The 25737-nt window shown below is 48.6% G+C and overlaps 1 protein-coding gene across 1 annotated transcript in view; it reads left to right on the top strand.

Annotated features, from left to right (window-relative positions):
* Positions 1 to 25737, top strand: part of SLC43A1 (solute carrier family 43 member 1) — a 1050749-nt gene that overhangs the window by 267338 nt on the left and 757674 nt on the right. Inside the window, exon 5 of the mRNA XM_082268121.1 lies at positions 24573 to 24649. Within this exon, the coding sequence (XP_082124247.1) occupies positions 24573 to 24649 (77 nt within the window). The remainder of the gene's footprint in view (positions 1 to 24572; positions 24650 to 25737) is intronic.

Here is a 25737-nt window from a genome sequence, read left to right as displayed (position 1 = left end):
CCAAGCTGGATCTCCGCGGGGCCTACAACCTGATCCGCATTCGAAAGGGAGACAAGTGGAAGACCGCTTTTAACACCAGGGACGGTCATTTTGAATACTTAGTGATGCCCTTTGGGCTCTGTAACGCTCCTGCAGTCTTCCAGGAGTTCGTGAATGACATCTTCCGGGACCTTCTTTACACTTGTGTAGTAGTATACCTGGATGACATCCTTATTTTTTCCTCTAATTTGGAGCAACACCGAGTCCATGTCCAACAAGTTCTCACCCGTCTCAGGAGTAATCGCCTCTATGCCAAGATTGAGAAGTGTCTGTTTGAGCGTTCCTCCTTGCCCTTCCTGGGGTATATCATCTCTGCCCAAGGACTTCAAATGGATCCTGCCAAGCTCTCAGCGGTTCTGGACTGGCCACGCCCCTCTGGCCTCCGAGCCATACAGAGGTTCCTGGGTTTCGCCAACTACTACAGACAATTTATTCCTCATTATTCCACCCTGGTGGCCCCCATCGTGGCCTTGACTAGAAAAGGTGCAAATCCCAAAACCTGGCCTCCTCACGCTGAAGAGGCCTTCCAGTTCCTGAAAGCCGCCTTTGCTTCTGCACCTGTTCTGTCCCGGCCAGATTCTTCCAAGCCATTCTATCTGGAAGTGGATGCATCCTCAGTGGGAGCCGGAGCTGTGCCAACTCAGAAGTCATCCAGAGGCAAGACCATAACTTGTGGCTTCTTCTCTAAAACCTTTTCCTGCGCCGAGAAGAATTACTCTATTGGGGACAGAGAACTGCTGGCAATTAAATTAGCCTTGGAGGAATGGAGACATCTTCTCGAGGGTGCTCCTCACCCTGTGATCATCTTTACGGACCACAAGAACCTAGCCTACCTCCAGTCAGCTCAAAGACTAAATCCCCGCCAAGCCCGTTGGTCCATCTTCTTCGCCCGCTTCAATTTCCAGATTCATTTCTGCCCAGCTGCTAAGAACATCAGGGCAGATGCCCTTTCTCGCTCTTCAGATGTGGTGGGTGACATACCCACTCCTCAACACATTATCCCCCCAGAATGTCTCATCTCGGTTGCTCCTGTGGACCTGCGTCTTCTTCCCCCCGGCAAGACCTACGTTCCTCCTCGTCAGCGGTTACAGATTCTCAAGTGGGGCCACGCTTCCCTTTTTGCCGGTCATCCTGGAATTAAAAAATCTCTTCAATTAATTTCCCAAAGATATTGGTGGCCCACTCTGGAGAGGGACGTCACAGAATTCGTCCAGTCCTGTGTGATCTGCGCTCGTGACAAAACTCCTCGTCAGAAACCTGCGGGTCTTCTTCTGCCTCTTCCTGTTCCTGAGACCCCTTGGTCGCACATCGCCATGGACTTTATCACTGATCTTCCCTCCTCCCATGGTATGACGGTCATCTGGGTCGTGGTGGACCGATTTTCGAAGATGGCTCACTTTGTGTCCCTGCCTGGTCTCCCGTCCGCGCCTCAGTTGGCCAAACAGTTTTTTCTACACATCTTCCGCCTCCACGGCCTTCCCAGACACATCGTCTCGGACCGTGGGGTGCAGTTTGTTTCCAGATTTTGGAGGGCTCTCTGTGGTCAGCTCGGAGTCAAGTTGGACTTTTCTTCCTCGTATCACCCTCAGTCCAATGGCCAAGTGGAACGGGTGAACCAGATTCTGGGAGATTATTTACGCCATTTTGTGTCCTCCCGTCAAGATGATTGGTCGGATTTACTCCCTTGGGCAGAGTTTTCTTACAATTTCAAGCAATCTTCTGCCTCCAATAAATCCCCATTTTTTGTGGTCTATGGTCGTCATCCTCTGCCACCTCTGCCTTGGACCTCTGCTCCCTCTTTTGTACCAGCTGTAGAGGACCTCCTTCAGGACTTCTCTTCTATTTGGCGAGAGACCCACTCAGCCCTCCTCAAGGCCTCGGCCCGTATGAAGTTCCAGGCCGATAAAAGTCGCAGAGCTCCTCCGGAATTCAGTCCCGGTGACAAAGTGTGGCTCTCCTCGAAATTCATCAGATTTAAGGTCCCAAGTTACAAGTTGGGCCCTCGTTACTTGGGTCAAGAGCCGCATTAACCAGGTGTCCTACCAGCTCCATCTTCCACCCTCTCTCCGAATCCATAACTCTTTCCATGTCTCCCTTCTCAAACCTGCTATCTTTAACCGCTTCTCTCCTAAACTTCTTTCTCCCACCCCTGTCGCTGGTACCTCTGATATTTTTTCGGTCAAAGAAGTCCTAGCGACCAAAGTCATCCGGGGGAAAAGATTTTTTTTGGTCGATTGGGAGGGCTGCGGTCCTGAGGAGAGATCTTGGGAGCCGGAGGAGAACATCCTGGACCGCAGCCTCATCCGCAAGTTCTTGGGTTCCAAAAAGAGGGGGAGACCAAAGGGGGGGTACTGTTACGCTCAGCGCTCCGGGCCCCCTGCTGGCCTCGGAGCGCTCACAGCGTGTGTCTCCAGGCGGTGCTCCTGCGTCTCGGCATGTGCGTCCCCGCTCTCTAGGGCGCACACGCACCGGGACTCTTAGATCTAAAGGACCAGTGCACAGGTGATTGGTGCCTGGTCCAAACTGGTTATTAAGGGTTAAGGTTTGTGAAAGGCAGTGCTGACTTAATTAGGCTTCACCTGTGCACTACCCATAAATACCTTACACAGCTTCCTGCCGGATCTTTGTGCCTTGTGCCTCTGTGAAAGCGTTCCCTTCTGTGTTTGTTTGCTTTGCCTGTTGCCGAATCCTTGCTACCGACATCTCGCCTTTGAACCTCTGCCGCCTGCCCTGACCTCTGCTACGTCCGACTACGCTCTTGCCTACTCCCTGTGTACCACGCCATATCAGCTGCCAGAGAGATCGAGTTGTTACTAGGGGGCACGACCTGGTAGTTACCGCCGCAGCAAATCCATCCCGCCTTGCGGCGGGCTCTGGTGAAGACCAGTAACTGCTTAGAACCGGTCCTCTAGTATAACCCGCGCCATCGCCTCTCTGGTCCAGAGGATCCACTACCAGTCCTGCCGGTTCGTGACAATTTGTGTCCTGCAACAATATTGCCTCTTTTGCTGAATTAAGTCTGATACACACAGTGCCAAACTCCCTGGCCAATTTTTTCAACAACTGGTGTGATAGACCAGTGGCCCCCCAATACCACATATTGAAGTGGGGTGTTATTTAACAATATACATTTCTAAGAGTGTATTTTAGTCCTGCAAAAATGTGGCCTCTCTTGCTGTGTTGACTGTGCTACACACAGTGACAACAGTTACTGGCCAATTATTTGTAGAACTGGTGTGATAAACCTGTGGCCCGCAATACCACAGATAGAAGCGGGCTGTTATCTACCTTTTTCCAGATATACTGCGATTCTCTAGAGACTTTTGTCAAAGGATATTTAAAAAAAAGACAGGCAGAGGAAGAAGCAGAGACGTATGCAGGGGTGATAGGGGTAGGGCAGGAGCAGTAGGCCAGAGCCAAAATGTGAAGTTTCAAAAGCCACGTGCAATTACGGCAAAGGACGCACCAGACTTGGTTGAGTGGCTCACTCAGCCTTCCTCTTCTGCACCCTCCTCATCCTCTCTATCTGCACCCTCTTCACGCTCTGCTGTGTGCACCCCCAAAGACACCACCACCACATACCCTCCACTTGAGTCACTGGAATTATTTTCCGATCCATCACAAGATGTTTGCGATGCGCAGCCACTGTTGGCATCGGATCAGGAAGAGGAGGTAGCAACAGCCGCCACTCAGCAGTCTGACGACAGTACCCAGATCAGCCCAAGGAAGTTGGTCCCCGCTGTTGCTGCCTACTCCGAGATCTCGAATGTTAGTGGTGGGGAAGGTGACGTGAATGATGGCGAGTCTATGGACGTCACGTGGGTGTCCACAAGAGAGGAAGAGGAAGGGAGTTCAGAGGGAGAGACGGACCGGCAGATAGGGAGGAGAGGCAGGCAGAACTTGCATTGCACAAGAGGTACAAAGCAGACTGCAAATGTTTTCGGAGCGAGCCATCAACCATGTTCAGTCACATCTGGCGCTCCCAGGATGTCGGCAAATGGCTCCGCAGTGTGGGCTTTTTTTAATGTGTCTGTTGCTGACAACAGTGTTGCCATCTGCAGCCTTTGCAGTCAACGCATAAGTCACGGTAAGCCCAACACTCACCTAGGGACAACCACCTTAAGAAGGCACCTGAACTCTCATCACCGAGCCCAGTGGGAGCAACACCGTCAGAACCCACACTCCAGGCTCTCACCGTCCAGCCCCTTCTCCTCTCTCCTCACATTTGCCCTCCACTCCACCTTCCATGATGCCGTCGTCACGTTGTTCTGGAAAAAGGCAGGCTTCTGTGGTCCAAATGTTGGAGCGGAAAAAAATGATGACGCCGGATAACCCTCTTGCCCAACATTTGACTGCTGGCTTGTCGGAACTGATAGCCCGCCAACTACTGCCATATCAACTGGTGGACGCCGAGGCCTTTTGTAAATTTGTGGCCATTGGAACACAACAATGGAAGTTCCCAGGCAGGAAATATTTCTCGCAGAAGGGCATTCCAGAGCTGTATGGACATGTTCAGCGGCAAGTGAATACATCTCTGGCACACAGTTTTGGTGCCAAGATATATCTGACCACAGACACATGGTCTAGCAAACATGGGCAGGGAAGGTATATCACTTTTACTGCCCACTGTGTGAACCTTCTGACGCCCGTTAAGCATGTAACCCATGGCACCCGTGTAGATTTAGTTGTACCGCCATGGATTGCAAGCAGGCCTGCCTCTTCTTCTCCTCCTCCATCCTCCCTCTCCTCCTTGGCTGACTCCTCCTCTTCTGCTGCTACTGTCTCTTCTCCTGCGCCACCCAAGATCCCCAGAAACTATTCCACATGCCAAGTGAGACGTTGCCATGCTGTGCTGCGTCTGTTGTGCCTGGAAGCCAAGAGCCACACTGGTCCTGCACTCCTTTCAGCTTTGCATTCACAGGCAGATCAGTGGCTGACACCGCTGAATTTGACAGTTGGTAACGTGGTGTGCGACAACGGTGCCAATCTGCTGAGTGCGCTGAAACAGGGCAAAAAAACACACGTGCTATGCATTGCAGACGTCCTGAACTTGGTGGTGCAGCAATTCGTTGGCAAATACCCTGGGGTCCAGGATGTCTTTTGGCAGGCCAGGAAAATCTTGGGCCATTTCCAAAGATCGTACACAGCCATGGCTCGCCTTGCTGACATTCAGCGGCAACACAACCTACCCCTCAGGCGTCTTATTTTTGACTGCCCAACGCGATGGAACTCAACGTTGCATATGCTCGATAGGCTGCTCCAGCAGAAACGTGCAGTTAATGACTACCTGTTTGAACTCGGCAGCAGGACAGGTTATAGGGAGTTTGGGTTTTTTTCACCTCGCCAGTGGCTGCTCATGCGGGGCGCATGCAGACTTCTGTGGCCATTCGATGAGATCACCAAACTGGTCAGTCACGGCCAGGGCACCATAAGTGACATCATACCTGCGTATGATGTCACTTATGGCGCCCTGGCCGTGACATGTCATGTCATTGATTAAGCCATCGAGGAGCAGGAGCAGAAAGATGAGGAAGTCGCAATGTTGGATGAATTCTCAGTGGGTGTTACTCCATCTGAGACAAGTCAACAGCAGGAGTCTGAAGAGGAGTCAGAGGAGGATGGTGCTGGGGGGGATGAGTTGGAGCAAGAAGAGCATGCTTTAAACCTTTCTGGGATCCCTGGTGTTATCCGTGGATGGGAGGAGGAGAACGAGGACGACATTATCCTGGATGATGAGCTGGAAGTAGGCCACTACACCGCTTCCAGTTTAGTGCGAATGCGGGCCTTCATGCTCCAGTGTTTTAAGGGGGACCCCCGTATAAAACGCATAAAGGCCAAGGACCAGTACAAACACAAAATGGCAGAAATGTTACCACAATCACAGAGGGTGGTCAGAATGCAGGGCTTCCAGGCCTTGCTGCGGGAAATGCTGCATTCTGCTTTTCCGTGCGCTGGCAGAGGAATTTCCAGTCACAGAGAGACAGTTGCGGGTAGCAATCCAACAGCGCCTGCAAGAATAGGGCGGTTGGAAGATGTCTTGGTCACTTCAGATATGAGATCCTTCTATCAACCGAACCATCGACAGCTGTACTCCGGATCCAGCATGAGGGAACGCCTAGACCGACAGGTATCCGACTACATCAGGTTAACGGCCGATGTGGATGCTCTGAGGAGTGATGAACCCCTGGACTACTGGGTGGGCAGGCTTGACCTCTGGCCAGAGCTTGCACAATTAGCAATGGAAATGTTGGCTTGCCCCCCGTACAGTGCGAAAGGACGAAAGGACGTTCAGCGCAGCAGGGGGGATCGTGACCGATAAGCGCACTCGCCTAGCTCATGACAGTTTAGACTACCTCACATTTATAAAAATGAATGAGGCATGGATCTCTGAGGAATTCAACACATGTGACCAGTAGACAATGTTTCATCGAAATTCCTCATGCAGACCACAAATATCCGCCAGACCGCCATCCACCCACAGCAATTCCTGGTCCTTGACTTCGCTACATACAGTTGCATAAAAGGCATTTCATGTCCATTGAATGGCAAATTTTTGGGGCCTTTCAGGGCTGACAATTATTTTTTCTGTGAATGCCTAATGTACCTCCAGCCACCAAATACTACGTTCTTTGCTGTCAGTTAAACCCACGTGGGCTAATCTTTGGGGCCTATACAGGCCGACACTTACTTCTGTATACTGTGAATGCCTACTGTACCTCCAGCCATCAAATACATTACGTTCTTTGCTGTCAGTTAAACCCATGTGGGCTAATTTTTGGGGCCTATACAGGCCGACACTTACTTCTTTATCCTGTGAACGCCTAGCCATCAAATACTACGTTCTTTGCTGTCAGTTAAACCCATGTGGGCTAATCTTTGGGGCCTATACAGGCCGACACTTACTTCTGTATACTGTGAATTACTTCTGTATACTGTGAATGCCTACTGTACCTCCAGCCATCAAATACACTACGTTCTTTGCTGTCAGTTAAACCCATGTGGGCTAATTTTTGGGGCCTATACAGGCGGACACTTACTTCTTTATCCTGTGAACGCCTAGCCATCAAATACTACATTCTTTGCTGTCAGTTCAACCCATGTGAGCTAATTTTTGGGGCCTATACAGGCCGACACTTACTTCAGTATCCTGTGAACGCCTAATGTACCTTCAGCCATCAAATACTACGTTCTTTGCTGTCAGTTAAACCCATGTGAGCTAGTTTTTGCAGCCTATACAGGCCGACACTTCTGTATACTGTGTGAATGCCTAATGTACCTCTAGCCATCAAATACTATGTTCTTTGCTGTCAGTTAAACCCATGTGGGCTAATTTTTGCAGCCTATACAGGCCAACACTTCTGTATACTGTGTGAATGCCTAATGTACCTCTAGCCATCAAATACTATGTTCTTTGCTGTCAGTTAAACCCATGTGGGCTAATTTTTGGGGCCCATACAGGCCGACACTTACTTCTGTATACTGTGTAAATGCCTAATGTACCTCTAGCCATCAAATACTAAGTTCTTTGCTGTCAGTTAAACCCATGTGAGATAATTTTTGGAGCCTATACAGGCCGACACTTACTTCTGTATACTGTGTGAATGCCTAATGTACCTCTAGCCATCAAATACTAAGTTCTTTGCTGTCAGTCAAACCCATGTGAGCTATTTTTTGCAGCCTATACAGGCAGACACTTACTTCTGTATCCGGTGAACGCCTAATGTACCTCTAACCATCAAATACTACTTTCTTTGCTGTCAGTTCAACCCACGTGAGCTAATTTTTGGGGCCTATACAGGCCGACACTTCTGTATACTGTGTGAATGCCTGATGTACCTCTAGCCATCAAATACTACTTTCTTTGCTGTCAGTTCAACCCATGTGAGCTAATTTTTGGGGCCTATACAGGTGTAATGTTCTGGTACCTTTGGGTACCCTAATTACTCTTTCATAAGTGTATGCGGCCCACCATTCTCTTTTGGTAAGGTGCGCATACACCTTTAAGACTGATGCTGTCATCACTGAGTGCCGGACTGGATGGCTATTTAGATCGCCGGCTCTCACTCACATGTGTTTGTTCAAACTGCTTTGTGCCTTGATGCTAACCTGTCTTGAAGCTCTCATGCTTGCAAGCATACCTCGCTGTCGGAACCACGCTGCGCTGATCCCTGTATCCCGCTACCGGATCATCCGCTCTTGCCGAACCTCTCCTCTGCTACATTGCTATTAGTGATAAGTACCCCACAGGGGAAACCTCTATAACCTTTATACTAAAGCTTACACTATCTAGCTCTGCATACTAAGGACTATTACTACATCTGCATTATCTAAGATTGCTAGCTCTTGAGCCTACTACCACCTGTTCTTGCACTGGGTTGATCTCTCTTGTATGTCCACCTGCTACTCTGTCATCTGCTACCATACATGATTGCTAAACCTATCTGCATCCCATATGCTACTATCTTACTTTCAAGAACATTTCCTTTCAAGTGTCTGTCATCTACCATCTCTACCCAACCTGTCTCTTCAGCCTATCATCACTGTGTTACTATATACATAAGTCACTCTAGGAAACATCTTATTGAGTGTGTGTATTTACTTGCTGAATTGAGATCATCCACACATGATGAGTCATTGAGAGTTGGGATTGGTGTCTCAGCGTTTCTCTACATGACTACTGAAAGGGAATATTTCTGCAGCTGAAAATCCACATCATACGTAAAACGCAGGAGCGTTACAACAGGCCGACACTTCTGTATCTTGTGAACGCCTACTGTACCTCCAGCCATCAAATACTACGTTCTTTGCTGTCAGTTCAACCCATGTGAGCTAATTTTTGGAGCCTATACAGGCCGACACTTACTTCTGTATACTGTGAATGCCTACTGCACCTCCAGCCATCAAATACTACGTTCTTTGGTGTCAGTTCAACCCATGTGAGCTAATTTTTGAAGCCTATACAGGCCGACACTTACTTACTCACTTACTTACTGTATACTGTGAATGCCTACTGCACCTCCAGCCATCAAATACACTACGTTCTTTGCTGTCAGTTAAACCCATGTGGGATAATTTTTGGGGCCTATACAGGCCGTCACTTACTTCTGTATACTGTGTGAGGGCCTAATGTACCTTCAGCCACAGATTACTACATACTTAGCTGTCAGGTAAACCCATGTGGGCTAGTTTTTGGGGCCTATACTGGCCGACACTTCTGTATCCTGTGAATGCCTAATGTACCTTCAGCCAAAGAATACTACATTCTTAGCTGTTAGGTAAACCCATGTGGGCTAATTTTTGGGGCCAATACTGGCTGACACTTACTTCTGTATCTAGTGAATGCCTAATTTTTCAGACTGGAATTTAAAATCAATGGGTCTGTAAAGGTTCTGCCAAATTGTGGAATGGATGCGGACCCATTTTACAGATGTGTGAATGGACCCTATATGTATTAGACATGTATTTACCGGCTGCTGTCAGTTCTGGCTGATTTATGAGAAGAAAGAAAAATTTTTTGCTGTAAAAAAAAAAAATTAGGGCAACTTTTTCAATTGCAATAATTCTGTTATGACATTGTCCATGTGCTGGGACTATTTGTGCACAGTTAGTATGTCTTTTGTGGCTGCAAATATGACCTAAAGGTTTTTAAAGTTTGCCTCCCATTAAAGTCTGATGTGAATGTACAATGTATATGTAAAGCGCTGCGTAAATTGACAGCGCTATATAAGTACCTGAAATAAAAAGAAATAAATAAAGTCAATGGGGCCCCGCCTCAAACTCGCGGTTTGCAAACTTTTGAGAAAATTTGCGGCTGACGTTCGCGAACCGCCCCGGCTGATGTTCGTCCATCACTACACACCATGCATACAGTCACAATAGCGGGTGGGTGTATGGTTTCCTGACTAAGGGGTACCCCTGAATGTAACAGCAAAGTACCTTTTACCTAATTGTCAGCATTGGCCAGCTTTTATTGGGGCCCTTATGTAGCTATTACATACGTGGATGTCCCTATAAGAGTGTGCAGCAGATGGCTAGTGTGCTGCTAAACAAGGGGGAGTCTGTCCTGTATTACCTGTGTTAGTATTGAGTACAGATGTTCAGCTCACCCCTCCCAGTACACAGGCATCCTGTCCAGATCATCTGGTCTTCTGCAGTCCTCTGAATTCAGGTACTGCAAAGCTGTTTCTTTGCAGGTCAGGTCCTCCACAAGGCTCAGTCTGTCAGCTCTGGTATAGGCACTCACAGCAGCGGGTCCCTCAGCTCTGGTGTAGGCACAGTAAGCAATCCCTCTGAAGCTCAGTCCTCAGGCTTTTGTGGACACAGCAAGAGCCCCCAGTCTCCGAGCAGGCTCAATAAAGGCATCTGAGCAGCCAAGCCCTGCTTCCTCTTTGAAAAGACCTCTCTATCTCTAGATTTGCTGGGGAAAACAGTCCAGCATCTCTCCTCTGTGTGCAGGGATTTTAGCTTCTGCAGTTTTTGCAGCCATTCACTTCAATTTTACAGTTTACAATTCCTATAATGCTCTGCTGCGAAGCATTTTACCTTCTCTGAGGTTCTTTTTGGTTCTGACTCTCTTGCCCTCTGATTTGGACCCAGAGGGCGGGGGACTAGAAGAAACTGCGGCTGAGAAATAGAACAGGTGGACACAATGAGTTACTTGCATTGATTTCCGGGATGCCCTGGAACACTCTCAGGAATTGGTGGAATCCTGCCTGGCCCCATTAGAAGCCTCCCATCGGCTTCATCTCCGATGGCGGCTTCCCCTGGTAGCGACGGCAGCGGCTTCCCCGGCGTCTCCTCCCTCCTCCTCCTTGGCCAATAGGATGGCCTCTCCTTTTGGCCAATCGGGATATGGGTCTCATGACCCACTCCCTGATTGGCCAGGAGGAGGATCCCTGTGACAATAGCGAATTTTCATTCGTTATTGTCACACAACTGGGTGGGTTCGAGCCCAACCTTTTTTTTAGCCTGTGAGAGCCTCTGGCTCTAATCACATGGTTAGAAAAAAAAAATCCCCATTGAACTTCATGCGTCCGGCGCCCCCGCATGGATAAGTGGGGCTTCGCCCCTGTGCCCCGTATGCACCAGCCACCACTGATAGATTCTGTAAGCATTTGGGCATAGATTTTTGTGTTACTGTCATAAAAGGCTTGTAGGGGGCGTGGTTTGGCCGCGCTGCGAGATGGCTGCTTAGACCCGGAGCTCCCGCTGCCTCGGACCTGCCTTCACATACACCGGAGCCGCTGCACTGAGAAACTGCCCGGTAAGCATGGGATCCACATCTAGAGCCCCATCTGCCACTAGATCCTGGTCCCCGAGGGACACCGGGCCGCGGATCAGTCAAAATATCTCGGAGATCTTCCGGACACAGGGCACAAATATGGCGCCTACAGGCCGCACTTCCTCTGCCTCTCCCAATCCCCAGCCATCCATCCACTTTTATGCCTCAGTCACTGCATCTGGCTCTGAGACCCCTGCTCCTCAGCTCCAGGCCCCCAATTCCCTCAGCATAGAGGACTTAAGAGCTGTGGCCACTGACATCAAGGAGACTCTCGGGGCGGCCATTATGGATCTGGGGAGGATATGCAAGCACTGTACAGCCATGTTTCAGATGTTGAACAAACCACCTCACAACATGGCAGAGTGCTCAGATCAGTGACACAGACCCTGGATACCCATTTCCTGCAGATGCGAGATCTTCAGCGCCACTTGGAAGATTTGGATAACAGGGGGAGGCGCCACAATCTTCGCGTGCGTGGGTTACCAGAATCTGTGGAGCATGACCAGCTTACACCCGCAGTTACAGGCCTCTTTAATAGGATGTTGGATCGCCCCCCACAGTCCCCTATTGATCTGGAGTGTATTCATAGGGCTTTGAGGTTGAGGGGCAGGGAGGGGGAACCCCCTCCGCGATGTGGTCTGCTGTTTGGTGGACTATAAGCTTAAAGAGGACATTTTGCGCAAAGCTCGCACTAGGGCACACCTGGAATATGAGGGAACGGCCATTCAAATCTATCAGGACCTCTCCAATATAACTTTGCAGCACCGTCGAGATTTGCGACCCCTGCTGGAAGTCTTACGCACTAAGGGTATCACCTATAAATGGAAGTTCCCTTTCTGCCTCTCTGCAACCACTCTCAGTCACACAGCTTTGCTAAGGGTGCCCGAGGATTTGCCACACTTTTGCTCCACCCTGGATATTCCGCTGGTGGATCTCCCCAACTGGTATCCAGAATTTCGGGGGGGGGGGCCGCACACATGGGGCCCGCGAAGAAGAACCGATGGATGCACAAGATATGCGATTTGGACGCCGGCGTTCCTCTTCTGGAAATGGCTCTGCTGCTGCCCGTCAGGATGCCCCACAGGTAGCGAGCCCCTCAAAACCACTACAACACCAGAGGGCCCGCAGAGAGGACTGAAACTTCTCTCCAACTCCTGCCCCACACCTATCTCTACTTTGTTTTTGTATACATCTCTGCTGGATGACTCCCCTGCTACCTGTTTGATGATCATCACCCCTGTGTTCCTCATTACAACTTTTTCTCAGGAGCTCCTCATTGACGTTTGTTAGTTTTGCCCATGGGGCGCTCTGTTGCTACCTGCTATTGCCCCCTACATCTGGTACTATCCTTAGGCACTTATACCGAGGGGGTGGCCACCCAGCACCTCTTCCAGATGGCTCAGCGGTTCCTCTCGAGATGGGGGGGGGGTACTTTGGTTGTTTGGTTTCCCTCCCCCCTTTTTTTTTCTTTTTTGTTTGTGTTTTCTTGCAGGTTGATGCTCAACCCACCATCTCAAGCTGCCAATCCTGTTCCCTTTTTTCTTTTTTTGCACCTTCACCCGTCAATGGGGTCATGGACCATCTTTCCTACATGGACTGACTGTGTCTCCTACTTGCAAGTGCTGGTAGAGTTTTCATACATTATTGCTGTGTCTCTGTTATCTATCTGCTTCACAGGGGGGGGGGGGGGGCGGTCGGCCTACCGGGGGTCTTCGGTTCCTTTTCCTCCCCTCCTCTATCGGGAGTGGTGGGTAACCGCACCGACATCTCTTGTATGGGTGGACCGTCCTTGGCGCAGCCGTGGCTGCCAAGGTTACTGTCTTCCAATGCTATTACCTTCCCTGAGGCCGTCAGCCCGCGCCCTGTGGTTAAGTGGTCTTCCTGACCCACCATGGCTTGGGCTGTCCTCATCCAGTGTGATATGTACCGCCACTTGTGCTTGTCCTCCCCTATACTGTTGTGCCCCCTTGGCTCAGGAAGTGCGGGCTTTTCACCACGCTAAAATGTTTTTATTTTTTATCTCTAGCCGCGCTTGTTCATGTTGATATCACCCCCCCCCCCCCGTTTCTCCCTAAACTATGCCTTTCCGTGATGCCACTTGACCTCCCTTAGAGATCGGATTCACCTTAGTGGTCGTGCTGCCGCCTGCCGCACCTTGCATCTAGCTTCAATTATGTGCCTGGTTTTTGCAGTTCCTGAGCTGGGGTGGTGAATGGTGGGGTCGCCTCCTCCTCCCATCCTAATAGTTTGGGGTTGGCAGGGGAGGTCATCTCGCTTTATAATTGGAGCACACCTACGATGTTACGATGTTACGATCTTTTTATGTTCATATGTATCGAATTTTCTATGCTTAGGTTTGCAAGGGTATTTAGTTCATGTCATTCAATGCATACCATTCCTTTTTTATGTGGTCACCACAGAGATGTTGCATACTGTTGTATCTCCCAAACTCCTCTCCATCCCAGGTATTTTTTTTTTTTTAATCATGTTTTAATCCTGACATCTGGGCTCCCTGGCCTTGTTGTTCTTTTGAGTACCATGGTTCTGTGTTCCCACTTTAAGACGCCCTGTCAGGTATTTCTACTCATCCCGATTTCCCACTTATTGCCCTATTTACCTACGGTATCCGAAATTGATACCCCATTACCGGTCCATGGGCAGGAGTCCTCGTCCCTGGGCGGCCCCCTGGTTCCAGGTCTCGGTTAGGTCTACCCCAACCCCCCTTAGTGTCCATCACTGTCATAATCCACATTTTTGGCAATTTGATCTTGCACGGTTCACTACACTTTTGGTTTTGTGGCTCCATCGTTATCTGGTGGGCAGGTCCCCCAGCTACCGGGCCTCCCCCCCCAAGCTAGCCTAGTCACCACACACTCCCTCCCTTCGCTTCCTCTCCTCCCCCGCTTTTACCTGAGTTTCTCTTCCCTTTCTGTCTTTCTCTTTCTCTTTCTCTTTCCCTTTCTCCTTCCACCCTTCTCTCAACCCCACCCTCCAAACTCCCCCCCCCCTTTTTTTTTCTCTCCCCCCCCTCATGGCTTCCCCATCTCCATCTCCCCGTCCACTTGCACAAGATCCTGCATCGCCTAATGATACTCTAAAACTTATTTCGCTGAATGTACGGGGCCTCAATATACCCGAACGTCGCTTCAATCTCCTCCTCTCATTACGTCGTTCCAAAGCAGACGTGGTGTTCTTGCAGGAGACCCACTTTAGGGCTGATGGGATACCCAAACTACAAAATAACCCTTTCCCGACCGTCTTCCATGCCACAACAGCTGATCCTAAGTCGAGGGGTACCTCTATCCTTTTCTCAAAGTCCTATCTGTTACTACTGATTGACACTAAAGCAGATGTAGCACTTCTCGTTCCGGCACCAAATGCTGTAGCCACATCCCTCCTCCGCTCCCGCGGTAGGATGCACAAAACTGCATATAAAACTCCCCAAATTGCCTCCCCTGGGCCATCAGCCGTCCCTCGCACCTCCGGACGACCCCCCGATCCACAAAAAATCTCCCCCTGGACAAATTTTTGGAAAAGGGTGGCCCACGCGCTCTGTCGGGTCCGCCGCAAATCGAGGCCCCGGTCTCGGCCCTCACTGCTGGAGAGGCGGATGCCTCTCATATGGACACTGCAGCTACCCCGGCTTCCACGGTGCCCTCTCTAGGGGACCTCCAATCGGATCGCATAGCACACGCAGTTGTGGCTCTTCTCTCCCCCACTATCACTGCAGCAGTGCAGACTGCAGCAGGAATGCAGGAAATTAAGAAACAGCTTACAGAGCATTCCCACAGGCTGCAAGAAGGGGAGAATCGGGTAGCCAGTGTGGAAGAGGAGGTATACAGCTCCCATAGCTTTGAACAAACGCAGGACAAGACCAATCAATTTATATTACAAAAATTGGAGGACCTTGAGAACAGAGCTCGCAGAAGTAACCTCCGATTTATAGGAATACCGGAATCCATGCCACCATCCGCCATTCCCGACCTGTGCTCCAAAAGAATTCCAGAGGCCCTGGGCATACAAGATATCTGTGTAGTTGAACGGGCTCACCGTATGGGGATCCATTCATCTGAGCGGTCCACTCCGCGCCCGATCATAACTAAATACCTGAATTATGCTGATAAGTCGGCGATCCTTCAAATATTCAGACAAGCTAAATCTTTCCAGATTGACGGTGCAAAAGTTCTGATTTTTGCTGACAACTCAGTCGAAGTGGCTAGGAAGAGAAAAGCTTTCCAGACTCCAAACTGCATCAAGCTCAGATCAAATTTACGTTGGCATACCCAGCAACCCTTCGAGCAGGCACCATCAGGCAAACAATTATTCTTCCAGGATCCATCGGAGGCAGAATCCTTTGCACGCTCTCTCCATACAGATGGAACCAGCTCCCTGGACTCCAGGCCCTCTACGGTCCCACGCCCTCTGGTCCCAAGAAGCCCAAATAAAGAGTCTCCTAAATGACAGAAATATTCTGAGGCGGTCAGCGGCGTTCGCTCTCATCCTCATCGCTGACAAACTTTTGCCGCTAGTCAATTAACTTTCCTCTTACTAGGGTGCTACGCAGACACGTGAAGTATTACACCTTTATGTCTTTGTTTTTTCTCTCAAGTTTGTACCTTGGTCTACCAGTGAGACGTTGCGAAACTTTAAACTACAGTTTTGAGTTATGTTTTTCTGTTTACAGGTCAGATCCTGTGTCCGGTTATTGAACATGCTGGCATTGTGGAGGACTAGGGCAACTCTGCCGTGGGCCTTCGATACAAGCCCCGCTTCCACCCGTGGTGATTTGGGCGGCTGTATCTCCAGGCCAGCCTGCGTCTGTGCCAAGGGCTACGCCGCCTTTCACAGTTACAGCATCCGGAAAAAAGTGAGGTCCACGATGTTCTTTACAGTTTCCTCTGTATGTTTTCTCTATTGGATTTATGTTTTTCTGCCCTGGGTTACTCCCCCCCCACCCTCCTTAATGACTCCACGGTTGGAATCAGACCATGCTCGGTCCCACAATCTGACATCTTCTCAATACTTACCTACGGCACCTACGCATTCGACATTACATCTCCCTGCCGTCCCTAAAAGAGCACTGCTGCCATTCCGTGCACCATACCCAGCCCTCCTGACCCTCCATGACGATTCTTTCGTGGAATGTCAGGGGTTTGCAGTCCCCCATTCAACGGATGAAGGTCCTGAGGCACCTTAAAAGGCTTAAAGCCTTTGCCCTACTTTAAGAATCTCATCTCCCCTTAGTCGACTTCTCCCGTATGAAAAAACTGTGGGTGGGTATGGTAGTTGGTTCGGTGGCAGTGGGGTGCAAAGCTGGAGTCCTGATCCTGATACATAAGAATCTGTCGTTCGAACTACAGTCCTTCTCATCGGACGACATAATAGAGAATTATTGCTGACTAATGTATTTGCCCCCAATGTTCCTGACCAGTCCTTCTATAGGGACCTATCAACCCACCTACTCAAATTTCCTCAAGTTCCCCACCTCATCGGCGGTGATTTTAACTCGCTCATGGACCCGCTTTTAGATAAATCCCTGACAAGCTCTAAGGCCACTCGAACCAACACCCCTGTCCTGAACCCTTTAGTTGCGGTAGTAGATTCCCTTAACCTTACGGACGTCTGGTCATCTTCACCACCCCACTGATAGGGAATACACTTTTTACTCCCACCCGCATAACGTGTTTATGAGAATAGATTACTTCTTCTCTTCAGCCACCGTCCTCCATAGGATCGAATATCTCCTTAATCTCCTTATCTCCTTAATACTGGATCCCTCTGATAAACTAGCGGACTCCCATCTATGGAGATTCCCATGGTACCTGCACAAGAACTCGGACTTCCAGGCCTATTTGGCTCGGGCATAGGACGAGTATCCGGCAGCCAATTTATCCCATGCTTCACAGCCCAACCTATTCTGGGAGGCTGCTAAAGCCTTCCTACGTGGAAAAATCATATCCTACGCCTCAGCCTATAGGAAAAATGCCTCTGCAAGCTATCTCTGAGCTAGTGAACGTCTTTGATTGGCCCAACATACATTGTTATCCGTAGACTCCCTGGTAAACAGGCAGGAGTGGGCTCTTGCCAAAAGACACTTTGACTCTTGGGCTGATAAGCTTGAATCTATTAAACGGGCGCACTTCTCAGCCACACTTCACAAATTTGGGAACAAGGCAGGTAAATTATTGGCGAGACTATGCGGAGCCCCTTAAAAACCCACACATATAGCCTCCCACCGAAACTCCTCGGGCATGGTGGAGTCCACTCCCCTGGGAGTGAAGTCGATTATGCGGGATTTCTATGCATCCCTGTATTCCCCTGACCCCTTTGACGCCAATCAGACCCATTTTTTTCTTGACAGTGTCAAGAAACATTGAACGCTCCATTGACCCTCACAGAAATCCAAGATACCATAAAACATCTCGCCCCAAACAAAGCTCCCGGTCCACATGGCCTTACAGAAGAATTTTATAAAAATGCTCTGGAGATTGTCGAACCTACCCTGCTGGAGTTCTACTCGCCATCTGGTCCGGAGGCTCTTATCCCCCTACAGGTAATCAAGCTATAATTAAACTTTTGGCTAAGAAAGGGGCCCTTTACTCACATTGTCAAAGCTATGTAGGCTTCTCCTGCGGCCAGGCTCTGGGTGCCCGGGTCTCTCACCGACGAATTCTGCCTCTTCAAGGGTACGCGGCAGGGCTGCCCCCCGTCACCGCTGCTCTTCAATTTGGCCCTGGAACCTCTATCCAGGTACCTTTTGGAGAATGTGCCATTCATGGTTTTTTAATGAACTTCGCATCTCACTTAAGACGATGTCTTAATCATTACTCGGAACCCCTCGTCGGACATGCATATTATTATATCTATATTTGATAGATTCCAACTCTGTTCCGGTCTTCGGATCAACTATGCAAAAAGCGAAATTCTCCCCCTGGGTATCAGACCTAGACCCACATGGGCCTCATCCTCACCCTTCACTTTGGCCTCCTCCCACATCACATACTTGGGTATCAAAATAGGCAAAATACCATCATTTATTTATACCCTGAACTACCCTCCACTCTTTCAGAAGCTCTTTCAAGAATTGGATAGTTGGATGGATCTGCCTCTTTCGCTGTTGGGGAGATGTCATTTAGTCAAAATGGTCAGTTTTGCCCAGCTATTATACCCGTTACAAACGGTCCCTCTGCTAATTAAGCACAAAGACACTAAATTAATCAACGGTGCCATTTCTAAGTTTATTTGGCATGGCACCGCGCATTTCTTTTGGTAAACTCTGTCTTCCCAGGAGTGAAGGGGGGTATTAGTCTTCCTGAATCCTGACATTAGACTGTATAAGCTTTCCTGCCTTCTAAGGATATCTCTAGATTGGCTCTCCAAGTCCTCACACTACTCCAATCATGCTCTGGAGACACAAATGTCAGCCCCCTTCTCACTGGCGGCGTTATTACATGCCAAATGGTAAAGTTTGCCCCCAAGGCTCCAACACAACATACTACTGAGGGACACGGTGATTGCCTGGAGAGAGACCAGGAAATGCTTAAAACTCCCCCTCTCCATATCTAAATACCTACCTATTAAGAATAACCCTGCATTCATCCCGGGACTACAATCTCAACCATTTGATACCTGGCAACAGAGGGGCCTGATAAGCTTTTCGGATCTCTGTGACCCCGTCTCTGGCAGGCCACGGTCAGTCTAAGATACTTTGGAGACCTATCGTCTACCAGTCACACATACTTTCTCTGTACTGCAGTGCCACAGTTTTCTAAACTCATCCTATAAAGACCCAACTACCAGATTCCTTGACCCTTTATTGGACCCTTTACTAACTACAGGGAAATACAACATCTCCGATATCTACGAACCTTTTCAAAGGCTCATCTCTTCACACCATGCTAGCTCCTCAGCTGCTAACTGGGCGAAGAACTTCCCTGGCGAGGACATTGTGACAAAGCTATTTCAGGGGTATAATAGAACTCTACGCTTAACTCCCAACGAGACCTGGAGGGAAACACAATTGAATATTCTTTATAGGGCTTATATTCCTTTCACCTCCAATAAGGAATATCCCTGTACAAGCCTTTGCCCCCACTGTAAATCCTATAGACCAAGCCTGCACCACAGGTTCTGGTCCTGCTCCTTCATATCCAAATTCTGGGATCAAGTACTCTTATTCATTAATCAAATCACTCTCCTTCAACTACCAAAAGATCCCCTCCTACTCATATTTGGACATTGGGACAAACAGCTTCAAATATGGACCAGCCGCCTGCTACCGCACCCTCGTATGGATTCTCACATGTTTACTGATAGCTAGCAGAGTTATACTTGCTAACTGGATATCAACAGTGGGCCCATCCGTATCACAGGTACATCGTGAACTCTTAAGCCTTATGACCAAAGATCGGCTTACAACGGACTTTCATCTAAAATCCTCTGTTGATCGCTTTTCGCACACATGGCAGGATTTTATGGAATCACTGCCCAGGGATGCATCCACTAACCTGCAAGATGATACATTCTCTTACACCATCCCTAGGTAGTGCTCAACTGCTGTAGGTTTGGTTCTATTCCCCCCCCCCCCCTTATCCTTATGTTTGCACCCCCTATCTTTATTTAACCCCATTCATTTGGTTAAGAGATGATGTATGGTATAGATCCATCCAACTAGGGTTCTAGTAAGTTTGATTGTTTTACCTTGTGTATTGCACCATGTTTCTCTTCTTGGTCAGTCGCGAGCCTTTACTCTTGCTCGGCATCTGACTCCCATAAAAATGTAAAATGTGTTGTTCATTGATTTACCTGCATTACCCATGTATTGAAAATTTGTTCAATAAAGTTTATTAAAAAAAAAAAAACGGATGTAGCTGGCAGGTTCCTTTTTGTTAAATGCACTATTAAAGCCAAATGTTCACCTTCGCGAATATCTATGCCCCAAATAAACAGGTAGTCCACTTTTTTCGTCACACATTTTCTCTCCTTACGAAATTCCAGGCTGGGACGCTGGTGGTGGGGGGAGACTTTAATGTTGCTCTCTTGCCTTTGCTCGATGTTTCGTCGAGCTCCTCCACATTGCCATATTCGGCTTTGCGAGCTATCAAGACTCTATTGAAGGACCTCCTGTTGCAGGACGCCTGGCGTACGCTGTACCCTGACACCAGGGATTATACATTTTTTTCCCACCCACATAATAAGTACTCCAGGATCGACTATGTCTTCATTTCCCAAAACACTCTTCCGACCCTGATGCGCGCTTCCATAGATCCCATGGTCCTTTCGGATCACCACCCTGTTACCATCATGCTCAGGATAGGGTCTGACTCCTGTCGCTCCCGTACATGGCGACTGGACAGTTCACTCCTGTCCGACCCAACCTACAGCGTTGAAGTTTCCACCACTTTACGCCAGTATTTTGCTGAAAATGACTCCCCGGAGGTGTCCCCGATCATGTTATGGGCAGCGCACAAGTGTGTAGTCAGGGGGAAATTCATTGCTTTGTCTGCAAAGAGAAACAAAGAACATCGAGCGCGTATCTCTTCCCTCACTGACCGTATCCAAACCCTCAAACGTTCTCATAAGCGATCTCTCGCTGCACAAACCCTATCAGCCCTCACTCAGGCTAGACAGGACCTGGAGGAATTGGGTAGGTCCACAAGACATAAATTCGCTTGATGCAGCGTGACTTTTACGAATACAGTAACAAATCAGGCAGCATGTTGGCAAGGGCGCTCCAGTCTAGGAAAGCCAATAGAACGATCAATTCTATCATTGACTCACGGGAACGTAAGGTTTCTTCCACTAACGACATTGCAGACCAATTCCTCTCTTACTATCATTCCCTGTTAACTTGCCCAAAGACTCTACCCATCACTCGCCCACAGATCGCGCCGACCACATTAGGTCCTTTTTGCAACAATACTCCCCCTCTCCACTCTCTGCCGAGGATCTTGAAACCATGGACACCCAAATATCCTCTGAGGAAATTGTGGTGGCCCTCAAACAACTCAAACCGGGTAAGTGCCCTGGCCCGGATGGGCTCACTGTGGGGTACTATAAGTCCTTTCCGGAGATCCTCTTGCCCCCGCTGTTACACTCCTTAATGCCTTCCCTGACTCCCCTGCTCTAGGCCCTGACTTCCTAGAGACCCACATTGTTGTGCTGCCCAGGCCCGGCAAAGACCCGTCATTGGTGACCAATTACAGACCTATATCCTTACTCAATGTGGATGTAAAGCTTTACGCTAAAATCTTTGCAAACCATCTCTTGCCTTTTATCCCCGACATCATTTCCCTAGACCAGGTGGGGGTTGTCCCTGGTTGCGAGGCCAGGGATAACACCATTAAGGCTCTTAATATTCATCACTGGCTCACCTCGTCTCACACACCCGGCTTTCTCCTGTCGCTCGACACGGAGAAGGAATTCGACAGGGTAGCCTGGGATTACATGACCGCTGCCTTGGAGGCTATTGGCATCTCCAGAAGGAGGCTGAGCTATGTCCAGGCCCTATACTCTGATCCCACAGCGAGGGTACGAGTCAGTGACCACCTGTCGGATGCCTTCTCCGTGTCGAATGGCACGTGACAGGGTTGTTCATTATCCCCCCTCATTTTTATCATCACCCTGGAACCCTCCCTTACTTCGTAAACTCAACTCGAACCCAGATATTCATGGTGTGACTATTGCTGCTAAGTCATATAAACTAGCGGCTTACGCCGAAGATATCTTATTATTCCTCACGCAACCAATTACCACTTTGCCAAACCTCCTGAAGGACCTAGATATGTTTCGTTCACTCTCGAATCTTAAAATGAATTACTCAAAGTCTGAGGCGCTGAATGTTTCCCTACCGCTGCACCTTCAATCTGTCTGCCAACAAAACTTCCCTTTCCGGTGGGAATTGCCTATTTAGGCATTCAAATTCCATCTAAGTTATCTGAACTATTTGCCAAGAATTTCACCCCTATCTTTACAGAGATCAAGTCTGATTTGTCCAAATGGAAATGGGGTTCCTTCTCGTGGTTTGTCAGATTGGCAATTATAAAAATTAACATTCTCCCTAGACTTTTATATGTCCTTCAAACGATCCCCATCAAAATCCTTCCCAAATTCTTTCAATCTTATCGACGTATATGCTCCACCTTTATCTGACGTTCTAAGCACCCTAGGTTATCATGGGATCTCCTAACGGCCCCGAAGACCTCCGGGGGACTGGGCCTCCCTCATCTTCAACGGTACTATTGGGCTTGCCACTTATCTAGGATCGTGGACTGGCACAATAACCGCCTCACCAAGGACTGGGTGAACCTTGAGGATTCTATGTCTCCTTTTTCCATACACTTCCTTCCTTGGGCTAGTCCCGCCTCCATTCCGGCACCCTGCACGAAACACCCACTTTACACACTCTACCCTACTCATATTTCGTCTGTTTTGTAAAACAATGGGCATTTCTTCAAGACCGGGTTCTATGGTTCCTCTCTGCTATAATCCGGACTTCACTCCCAGTCTGGCACACCTTGCTCCACACGACCCCTTTACTGATGTCCCGTACAAGGCAACTCACTTCTTCAGGGAGGGTTCCCTTCTCACACACTCGGATCTGTCACGGAGTGTAAACTCCCCTTTTTTAATTACTTACAAATCAGGGACTTTCTATTACACACTAATGATCTTAATGCATGGCACAGAGACCTCACCTCCTTCGAAGACAGTCGCGCTCGTTCGGAACCTCAACGACACTTAATTTCAGGACTATACTTCCTCCTCTCGCCAAGACTCCCCTCTAGGGTCGCACGACTTTGTGATTGTTGGGAAGAAGATCTATCCATCTCACTCTGTGGTGAGGATTGGGACAGGATCTTTACGCACATGCACAAGGGCTCCAGGAATGTGTAAGTGCAAGAAAATGGCTTTAGAATCTTTTCCAAATAGTAAAGGACCCCTGATATCCTGCACAAATTCTCGTCGGACGCCTCCCCTATGTGTTGGAAGTGCCACAAACAAAAGGGCTCATTGCTCCACATATGGTGGGAATGCCCTCTTATACGACCCTTCTGGCGGGAGGTCCACACTCTTATTGGACATATCACCACTTATTTCCCGTTTTTTTCCCCGGCTCAATACCTCCTTCACCATACTTCTATTCCCCAAAAAGCATACAAGCAATCGTTGACCCTCCATCTAATTATTGCGTCGAGGATGTGCATTCCTTGCCGTTGGCTTTCTCCCTGCCCCCCCCCCACCGTTGCGGACTGACTTCGTAGAGTGGGCAAGGTGGCTGAGGTGGAAGACCTAACCCATCAGGCCCACGACTCTCCTAACAAATTTTACATCACATGGGCCACTTGGCTCCACATTTCCTACCCTGCTGAACATTGTAAATTGTTGGCTGCAACAGGTTCTCTTTCTCCCTGGCCTAGCTGTGTCAGTCCCCCCCCCCCCCTCACACCCTCCTCTTTCTCCCCTTCCCCCCCCCCTTTTTTTCTTTTTCTCTTCTCTCCCCCTCCCTCTTTCCTCCTCTTCTCTCTCCTTCTCTCTCTCTCTTCCCCTCTCTATGGCTGCCCCTCCTGTTTCCGCCGTTCCGTCTCCGTCTCCCCTTTCTTCCCTCTTTCCTTCCCCTGAGGAGCTATAGTACCATGCTATCAGGTGGACCACGTTCAGCACATGCAGTTGCCACTCTCTCGCCCCTCCCTACTTGTGTTTACGCAAGTTCCCCCTGTTCACTTTGTCTCCAACATGGTTCTCCCTTAGCCCCCTCTGACGCACGTTCCCGGGGCCTCGGACACAGTGTGATCCCTTTGGGGGTGTCCCATTCCCTGGTCGTGTATCCGAGGGCCGATTTTGTTTCTCATGCATGGACCACTTTCATCTGCAATATGGTCTAGGGGGCCCACTGAGTTGATTTTTTGGGCGTACTTACTTCTCTAGTCTAGCCTCACATTGGTACTCAATCATTTTTCATGTAGTACATAACATTCTATTTCTGTTTTCCTTTTTATAAGCATCAATGGTATATTTTATATTTGTTATTGTTACTATTACTGGTGCTTGTTTATCTCACACTTTGTTTTTACGCATTTACTGCAATATTCTCTGTATGCATACAAAAGTTTTCAATAAAGTGTTTATTAAAAAAAAAAAAATAAAAGGCATGTATTGCTGTAATAACTGATACCAAAAATTCTAATATATTTCTTTCTGAAACTCTTAGGAAACATTATATAACCATGCGATTTTATATTGCTTTTTCCAGTGCTGGCCCCAGTGATATTCCTTGCTTTGTCTCTGAATGGATTTGGAGGTATATGTTTGACCTTTACATCTTTAACAGTAAGTGCTCTTTATACCAAATATATTTTGCATGTTTTATATTCTTTTTTGCATGTGCATTTTGAATTGATTATCTACATTCCCTCTAGCAGTCATACCACTCAGGTAGTAGTAGCTGTGAGCTTGTTTCTGTTTTTAACAGTAGGCTGAGAACTTTTCTGTAAAACTGGTTAGGGTAACTATGTGACTTGTTATGTACTGCCACAAACACTGCACGCACATGTATATAAATGTGTAGCACTGTCCCAGTAGGGCGTGCTGTGTGATGACTTCTTAGGCCTCCTCTGATTACCTGCAGACAGTCATAAGGAACAGTTCACTCATTCATCCTTACTCCCAGTTGCTCGTTTCTCAATAAACAGTCCAGGGGTTTTGGTTTTTGGCATTTATTGTGGAACTTGGATGGGAGAAGGGAATAGTGGGATACTCCAACTTAAACTATTCACAGTAGATAAGGACAACTCTAACTTGGCCTCACCAGATTACTTGTGGAAGCAGACACACTGCTTTAACCATGCTGCCACTTGTATTGAAGAATTAAGTCCTCTTGCTTTTCAGTAGCAGACTTGATGCAACTACATTATCTTCAGGACACTTTGGAATCCCCTTGACTGACACCCGTCCACTGACTTTTCACCGATATCTTGCCCCCACCCACCCCCCATGTGAATGAGAATGGGCTACATTGTGCCCCTACTAACTCCCCTCCAAAAAGTTGACCCAAAAGCCAAAGACAAACCCACAAACCCACATTTGAGCAAAGCAATTTTTATGAAGCAATTTTCCAAAACACAAAAACACTTTCGACAAATGTGAATCCATAGTCAATCACAATGGCCGCCAGCACAGAAAAAAGGAGACCCAAAAGATAAGCTCCGCCCGCAGCAAAGGGCGCCAATGTGCTGCTCCTCTGTCTGGCAGTTGTTAAATAGGTGAGTGGCTGGGCCAAATGGCAATGTCACCTGGTGGCCCCGCCCTCTTGTCACATTACCAATCAGTGCATTTTTGTTTTGGGCTGGTGGGGTGACAGACATCATAATTGACAACAAATCTCCATGGTGGAAAAGTGATGTCTCCTATTGTAACTT

Source organism: Pelophylax lessonae, assembly GCF_965119305.1.
Source record: "Pelophylax lessonae genome assembly, chromosome: 9".
Lineage (NCBI taxonomy): Eukaryota > Metazoa > Chordata > Amphibia > Anura > Ranidae > Pelophylax > Pelophylax lessonae.
This window is presented reverse-complemented; position numbering and strand designations above follow the sequence as displayed.